This window comes from Hipposideros armiger, unplaced genomic scaffold (assembly GCF_001890085.2).
Source record: "Hipposideros armiger isolate ML-2016 unplaced genomic scaffold, ASM189008v1 scaffold_520, whole genome shotgun sequence".
NCBI lineage: Eukaryota > Metazoa > Chordata > Mammalia > Chiroptera > Hipposideridae > Hipposideros > Hipposideros armiger.
The window spans coordinates 192,838-201,698 of NW_017731870.1; the positions used below are offsets into that span (position 1 = coordinate 192,838).

At 34.7% G+C, this 8,861-nt stretch overlaps 1 protein-coding gene across 1 annotated transcript in view; it reads right to left on the reverse strand.

Moving 5' to 3' along the window:
* The window catches only part of FOCAD (focadhesin), a 302,193-nt gene that overhangs the window by 92,093 nt on the left and 201,239 nt on the right, over positions 1-8,861 (reverse strand). Inside the window, exon 21 of the mRNA XM_019668206.1 lies at positions 7,787-7,908. Within this exon, the coding sequence (XP_019523751.1) occupies positions 7,787-7,908 (122 nt within the window). The remainder of the gene's footprint in view (positions 1-7,786; positions 7,909-8,861) is intronic.

The window sequence follows — 8,861 nt, forward strand, 5'->3', positions numbered from 1 at the left end:
TAGCTGTAGAGGGCAGTGTCACTGGCCCTCATATGTGGGATCTGAACCGGGGCCCTCTGGCATCCCAAGCCAGCTCTTAACCAACGCGCCACTCGGCCAGCCCATGATGTGCAACTTTCGATCATGCTCGAAAACTGTTAGAAAATGTTTTTGAGAAGAAACAGCTAAACTCAAAACAGAAGTTGTTGAGGACACAATTTGTTACTTGAAATTTTATAAAAGCATGTCCAAAATGTTCTGGCCAGTCAATGTTTAATTACAGATAAAAACACAATGAGTGACAAGGCAAAATTTTAAACCAGGTATTATAAACTTTATATTTTGAAATTTCATAACTAAACTTTTTATTTGTATCATATACACATAGGTTCCAATTAAGTATACCTGAAATACTAAGCTCAACGGAAAATATCGTGCTTAGAAACACAATTTACAAATGTAGGAAAATGCTGAAAAAGAGAAATGAAAAAGCAGATCTTGTTTCCTCACTGATACGTGTTTTACTTGAAGGGACCACAGAGCCACGTAATTCATTTACTATTCAAAATACATTGCTCAGAAATTTGGTAGTCTTTTCTGCCTCTGGATGATCTTAACAAATAAAATAAAACTATTCATTTATAAGAAAATATCCTTTTTACCATCCCTTCATTAAATACTATAAATCAAGTAAGACAAAGCTTTGGTGGAGTTGTTTGATTGCCAAACTAGAATGGTATAATGTAGGGCTACATGTAAAAACTGACAGGTAGACTATTTGCTATTGATTGAAAACCCCAATTTCAGAAAGTAAGGCATGTGTCATGCTCCCCAGATGTATATATTATCAAAAGAATCAAAGCATTCAACTTCAGTTGCTACACAGACACATGAATACTGAGCCACTACATTTGGTCTGTGACATACACATACTCCTCCCACATTCCCAGAAGAAAAATCATTTGTACTTAGTGTTAGAAACCCAAAAAGCCACTCAATGTCCCATTGTTTATATATGAGAAATAATAGGCTTCAATTTTCTGTCAATAGTAATCTTGTTTGTACAAGATAATATTTTGTTATTCCTGTCCCCTGACAAATAGTGATTGGAAGATAAGAAGGGAGGACTCTGGGCGGGCACATTTTTAAAGTAAAATGACATTCATCTCTTTATGGGTACTTTTTGGACATTTAAAACTCTCTTTCACCTCTTCCTCCCTTGTTCATTCTCCCTCTTCCCCTCAGTCTGCCTCTCTCTCTACACCCCTCTTTCCCATCAGGGTAACATTAGCTCAAAAGCTGACAATTCAATCACATCTCCGGCAACCATTTACTCTGTTATTTAATAGGAGGGGGGAAACCCAGTTACCATAACAACTCACATCACATGGTAATTATAGAGTCTCTAAAATACAGCAAACCACACTTTTCACAGTGTTTTCCAAGGGGAATGTATAATAAGGACAGATACTACTTCTCCCAATTATTATTCAGAATTTTCACCTAACTGTTTCATACTGCATGAATGGTAATACTACTCCAGGTTCTTCATAAGAAATATGTTTTTAAATAAAGAAGGCACTGAGAGAAAAAGACAAATACACTCCTTATATTTCAAATAATGAGTTATATCACATGTACTTTCAGGACTCTAGGGGAAAAAATTAAAGGAGGCAGGAAACAAACAAAATTAATTTATAAGGCAAAAAAAAATCAAACGATGATCAACGAAAAAAAAAAAGAAAATTTAGAAACAAAGATTTCGTTTAGAGTAGTAGTACCACCAATAAGTCCTGATAGGTTTCTCTGAAATAAAAATGAGAAAACAGCTCACTGCCTGACGCTGAGGCAGAAATGTGCCTGGACTGCAGCAACAGGATGAGGAAAATTTGCATGTGCCCGAAGATAGAGGAAATAATGAAGCAAGATTGCCATTCTCATCCGGGGCCAAATCAGTATCATCCAATTTAGGTGAGTGTCATGTCAGAGTTAGAAATGCTGAAGGATGACAAGACAGGGAAGGAAACTGTCATTCACCTTCGGCTTCCTCATCAACAGGAACCAACTTAGTCTCAGGAAGAGAAGTAATAGTTTTAAATCAGAGGAAAGAGAACAGTCCCTTGAGCTGGAAAAAGCCCTAGTAGATCTGCCATGACCCCTGGTTGTCCCTGTTCAAAGGAGCAAAGAGAGAGGGGACACTTTAGTTCTAAAGAAACCTAAACAGGGCAGTGATTACAGTAGTCCCCACTTTAGCTGCAGTTTCGTTTTGAGGTTTCAGTTACCACAGTTGACCACAGTATTACAATATTAAATGGAAAATTCTAGGAATAAACAATTCATGAGTTTTAAACTGAGCATTGTTGAGTAGTGTGATGAAATCTTGCACCACCCTGCCCAGGATATGAATAAGCCCTCTGTCCAACATATCCATGACGTATATGCTACCCTTCTGCTAGTCACTTAGTAGCTGTTTCGGTAATCAGATGGACTGTCGCAATATCACAGTGCTTGTGTATCCCTTACAGTCGCCTAATGTTACGTCACAATGTGTACATCATTCACCTCCCTACATCTCATCATGAAAGCACTGCATCAACTCACATCATCACAAAGAGAGGTGAACATAGTACAATAAGATATTTTGAGAGAAGGGCCACATTCACATAACTTTTATTACAGTATATTGCTACAACTGATCTATTTTTAGTTATTATTGTTAATCTCTTACTGTGCCTACTTTATAAATTAAATGTTATCATAAGTAAGTATATAGGAAAAAGCATGGTATATATAGGGTTTGGTATTATCTGTGGTTTCGGGCATGCACTGGGGGGTTTTGGGACTTATCCCTTGTGGATAAGAAGAGACAACTGTATACAGAACTGTTCCTGGCATGTCAGATCAAACCCAAGTCAGATTTAGATCTGTGAATCTTCCAAAAGTAACATGGAAAGTCAGTGAAAATAAGAATTTTTTCAAAAAGGGTATGTAACATTTTCTAAAAGAATTCATCACAGATTACATTAAATAACTAGTTCTCCATATAGCAAAATACACTTCAAAATATGAAAAGCATTGTACTTGGACATTCCAAACAGAATTCTTTTGCGTATCAATTACTCACTCACCTACCCATAGCTGAGGGCATTAAGAAGGCTATAGAATATCCTAAAGGGATATGTGATCTTTGGCGGGGAGGGGCGGCTAAAGCAAATAAATGAATAACAACACCAATCAGTACACAAGAGCTTGTTCAAATGACAATAATGTCATTTCTTAGTAAGACCTCAACAACTGTTAGATTATTACCAATTTAATAACATTTCCGGGAGAAGGAAACTATTCCACTAAATGCACATATGAAGTATAAGACACATCAAGTTTCATGAAGATTAAAATCATTAATTCAACTAACATTTATAAAGTGTCTACTATGTGCCAATAATACCAAGCACTGAACCTACACATGACCAAAAAAGAAAAAACCTTGTAATTGCATCAGCATCAAAATACTTAGGGATGTGCAATACTTATGAAATTAAGCAAAACACGTGCATGGTTTGTAGTAACAACAAAATATTGAGCTAAAATAATGGAAAAATACATATATCTTTGGTTAAAAAACTCACTATTGTTAAGATGTCAGTTTTCTCCCTAATTGACCTACAGATTCAGTGCATTTCCAATCAAAATTACAGCAGGCTTTTTTGTGGTTTCTCAAAGCTGATTTAAAACTTATGTGGAAAAGCAAACAGTTTAAGATAGCCAAATTTAAAAACAAAACAAAATTGGAAGACTCGTATTACTTGATTTCAAGATTTATTATAAAGCAACTGTAATTAAGTTGTGTGGTTGGGATGAAAGTATACACACATAGATCAATGAAATAAAACTGAGTACAGAAATAGACCAACACATACCGGGGGTGACAAAAAAATTGCATACACATTTTAAGAGATGTTATCTACGTATTACTTTTTGAAGTTGAATTGAATTGTGGTAGCAATGTGTAGTATGACGTTCGCTCAAAAGATGATGTTAATCAAATGAACGCTAGTGTCATAGCTTCATCATGTGACAGGCAGGGCAGTCAAAGAAAACGGCGGAAGCATGGTTGTTGTTCGAGAAGAGCAAGACCGTTTTGAAGTGGTGTTTGAAATTCGAGAACGTTGTGGAAGTACAACGACAATGGAGGAGTATGCATTAGAACCTCCAACACGCCTAACAATTGCATGCATTCGTGATAAGTTTGAGACGCATGGTACTGTGTGTTATGTGCACAAAGGAAGATCCAGGAGGCCTCGCACAGCAACAAGTCTTGCTTCTTCTGCTAGGTGTTGGAACAGCTTACACACTTGCCACAGAAGTCTACCAAACAAGGTTCACTGTAATCAGAAGTGTCTGGACACTGATGATAAACACTTTGTGCACCTCTTGTAACTGTCAATTGAAGTCAAATGTGACTTGTATTCATCTTTTGTTATCAGTATACATTAAGTATTACAATTTTAATACAGCTTTTTCCTTTCTTAAAATGTGTATACATTTTTTTGGCACCCTCTGTATATGGACAAATATTTTTAACAAAGGTGTCTAAATGGAGAAAGGACAGCATATTCAACAAACATAACTCATACCTTATGAAAATTAACTCAACTAGATCATAGGCTAAAATGTAAACCTTAAATTATAAATTTCCACAAGAAAATATAGGCGATCCATCAAGTGCTTAATGAACAAACTATCTATGGTATATTCATATAATGGAATATTATTCAGCCATGAAAAGAAATGAAGTACTGATACATGCAACAGTATATATAAACCTTGAAAACATTATACTAAGTGAAAAAAGCCCACATATTGTATGATTCCATTTACATGAAATGTCCAAAATAGGCAGATCTATAGAAACGAAAAGTGGAAATAGTGGTTGCTAGAGTCTGGGGAGTGAGGAAAATGGAGAGTGACTACTAACAGGTACAGTTTCTTTCCGGTATGATGAAAATATTCTAAAATGGATTGTGGTGATAATTACACAACTCTAAGTATATTAATACTGAAACCACTGAATTGCACACTTTACATGGGAAAATTTAATGGTATATGGATTATACTTCAATTTTTTAAAAATAAAGACAAAATATAGGAGAAAAAAGAAAAGTCTTTGAGACTTTGGGTTAGACAAAAAGCAAGAACCATAAAAAGAAAAACGTAATAAAGTGAAGCTCTTAAAACTAAAAATCTACTCATCCAAAGACACTGTTAAGCAAACCAAAAGACAAGCTACAGATTAGGTAAAAACATGTGCAAAACACATTTCTAATAAACAATTCATATCCAGAATATACAATATTATTTAAAACCAAAAACCTGATTTAAAAATGGGCAAATGATCAAGACACCTCATGGAAGATATGAATGGCAAATAAATACATGAAAAGATGCTCAACGTTAACAGGCATTAACGAAACACAAAAGGGAAACCACTATCCACGTATGAGAATGGCTAAATTTTAAAAAACTGACCACACTGAGCACTGGTAAGGAGGCAGAGTAACTGGAACTCCCTTACATTGCTGGTGAGCATTCAAAATGGGACAGTCCCTAGGAGAACAGTTTGGTGGTTTCTTATATTTACTTACCATATGACTTAGCAATCTCTAACAGCTTTAGTCATAGTTGCCAAAAACTGGTAACTACCCAAAGATCCATCAGTGGGTGAATTAATAAACTGAAACTTCCATGACAGTTTTTGTTTGTTTAAATAAAAAGACTCAGAATAAAGTAGATGGGAACCAAATGAGAGTTTGAACAAACTTCAGTAGGAAAAATACCAAATGGACTGCAACAATAAAAAGACTAGAAGCAAGGAAAAGAATTAGGAAATACTAGAGTCATCTGGGAAAGATCCAAAGGTATTTTTAAAATGTTCGCTGCTTAGCCCGTGATGATATAAGATAGTTGAAGGACTGGGAGTGATACTGCCTGGGTTCAATTTCCAGGCTTCTCTACTTACTAGCTCTGTGATTTCCAGCACATTAGCAGTACCAACCTCACAGTGTTAATGTAGAGATTAAATGAATTAATATATGTACAGCAATTTTCAAAGTGCCTGAGCTGGTTATTAGCTATTATTATTGCAATTGTTATTCTTATTAACCAGCTCTTAAAACTCTTATTTGTTGTCACATAGTTTGAGCAACTGGGATGGCTCATTCTCTATCTCTGCCCTTTTTTAAAATGAATTATAGTAGGCAGAAGATGAATCCAAACTAAAATCCTACCATAGTTTTGGCAGAATTCTGTCCTATAGATGTCTTTTAGTTGACGCCTAACATAATGATCTTGTTTTCTCATCCCTTTGAAATTTTCTAGGCATTCTACAATACAAGCAACAAGTATCTTAAGCCAAATATGGTGTTCTCTGTTCATATCTACAGCACACCTCATCACTTTTGACACCATTTGCTGAATTTATTAGGTGTCTTCTGCTATCCCTCACATTAACATTTTTTCTCGTTTCTGTTCTGATGGTGACTTTTAAAATCAGCTTTCCAGTAATACTTAACACTTTGGTTGTCCTTCAAATACCTAAGTACACAGCTTAAAAGCACAAAAAAGTCCCAAATCACTTCTTTCTCTACACCAAATGGTAAGATGCTAGGGAAAACAAATATAGAAATCACCTATGCTTTTCCCCCTTTTCATGAAATTAAACCTCTCTTCTTCCCATAGAAACACTGCTCTTCCCAGATCTTTCTTCCCTCCTTAGTTAAATGACACTACTGTATTAGACAAAAAAGGTTCTGAACCATATATTTACATAATTTCAACTCTAATTAAATTTATGAGAGGAACATGGGTGGCATAAGCTAAAGATGGGTCTTTAAAAACCGGTTATGCCAACTGGTGGTAATTGGCATGATACAGAATATAACCGAACTGAATTAGTGTTACCAACATTTATAAATTATGCATCAATATAAGATTTAATACAAAGATCGTACAGAAGCCCTAACTGGTTTTACTTCAAATCCATTACATCTTTTACAATTTATATATTTTAATTTATAACTGTTATATGTTATATCTAAATTATATAAAATAAACTTCTTTGCTGTGATGTTATTTTGTTATTCAATCATATATTTTATATACACCTGAATAACTATCATAAAAAATTTAAAAACAACAACAAAAACCCACATTTCCCTAATACTTTCCAGCTTCCCTCTTCTCTCTGGTATTGCTAAAATCTGCAGTTATCAGATTTCATGCAAATCATCTAATGGCATCACATAACTTCATTTTAAAAAGGGGCACTTAAGAGAAAAGTAAAATAAACACTAAAACTGAAAGGCTTTTTTTTCTTTTCAAAACAATTTTATTTACTGTTAGTTTACAACATTCACAAAATATAAATACTGGTGCCTTACATGCTTGTAAATTATTAGAATTAAGAAATGGGCAACATTATTTCTGTAAATAAGAAGTTGGTATTTATTCTGAATAGTGGAAATTAAACATGGAAGTTAAACATTTGGGAGTAGATACTATTCCCAAATATTAGGCTGAGCAGCAGGGAGAATATGCCCATTTCTCTCAGAAATATATCCAAGTACGTATTTTAGTATTCAGTTGGGTCAGCTATTTCGGTTGCCATTAAAAACAACTTACATTAATTATGATAAAGAGAAAAGTTATTTCCCAATACACACTAAATTTCATGAGCATAAAATGAAGGAGGAAAACCCCAAAACATAAACAAGTAATAACACCTGGTTAGTTATGGGAAGGCACCTACCTCATGCACTAGAGCAAGTGAGGTCTGCTTGAAACTTCGCCCTCTACTGGCCATCAGTCGATTCAATGGTTTGCCATCTTTACTCTGATACATTGAAACATCGTAACAAAACAACATACCACCTTAAAAAAATAAAAGTAACTTATAAAAACATTTCTTATGACAAACTTCATTAATTAAATTCTCAGTAATCCATATGCAATCAATCTAGATAGATATTTAGAAATTAAAAGACACTTTGCTAAGCAATTTGTGGTTTTTGACTATAGGTATCTAAGGAAAGAAAAAATAGGATATAAAAAGTTACTATATTTAAACTATCACTTATTTACAGCCCTTAATTTGCAAATGAATGAATACATTTACAATTCATGAATTATTTTAACTTTTATGAACTGTTACTTCTAGAGATTCTATTACGCTTTTTAAAAAAAAATAAAATTTAATTAAAGAGAAATGCTTCATTTATCAATCTTTGTGAACTCCTGAGAATATGGATGGGGGGTTCTTTTAGTATATACCTACAAGTAGACAAGTTTTCCCTCACACCTGCACTCACATACATTCATCCTCCCTTTTTTCTTCCTTCCCAGTCTTTCCCACTCTGGTCAACTAAGTTTTCTAACTGAATTTCCAGCTCCAGCTGGCGCCCAGTGTCAATGGAAAAGCAAGGGCAGGCAGCTAAGTGCTGGGGTATGAATTAGGGTAGTCTTAGAAACTATCTGGGTAACTTTGAGCCAATGAGAAGACACATTCAAGCACTAAGGTATTTAAAATACAAAGATCATTATATTTTTTAAAATCTCTTTTTGAAATGTAGTATACATAGAGAAAAGTGCACATATTATAAGAATGCAGTTCAATGAATTTTCACTCACTAAACAAACGCATATGATCAGTACCCAGATCAAGAAACAACATTATCAGCATCCCAGAAGCCTTTCTTTTTATCTTTTTTTTAAAGATTTTTATTAGGGAATTGGGGCATGGGAACAGGGCTGGGGACTTGGGGGAAGGGGAACAGACAAGTTGCTGTCGTTTTGTTCTTCAGTCTAGTTGTGGAGGACGTTGCTTC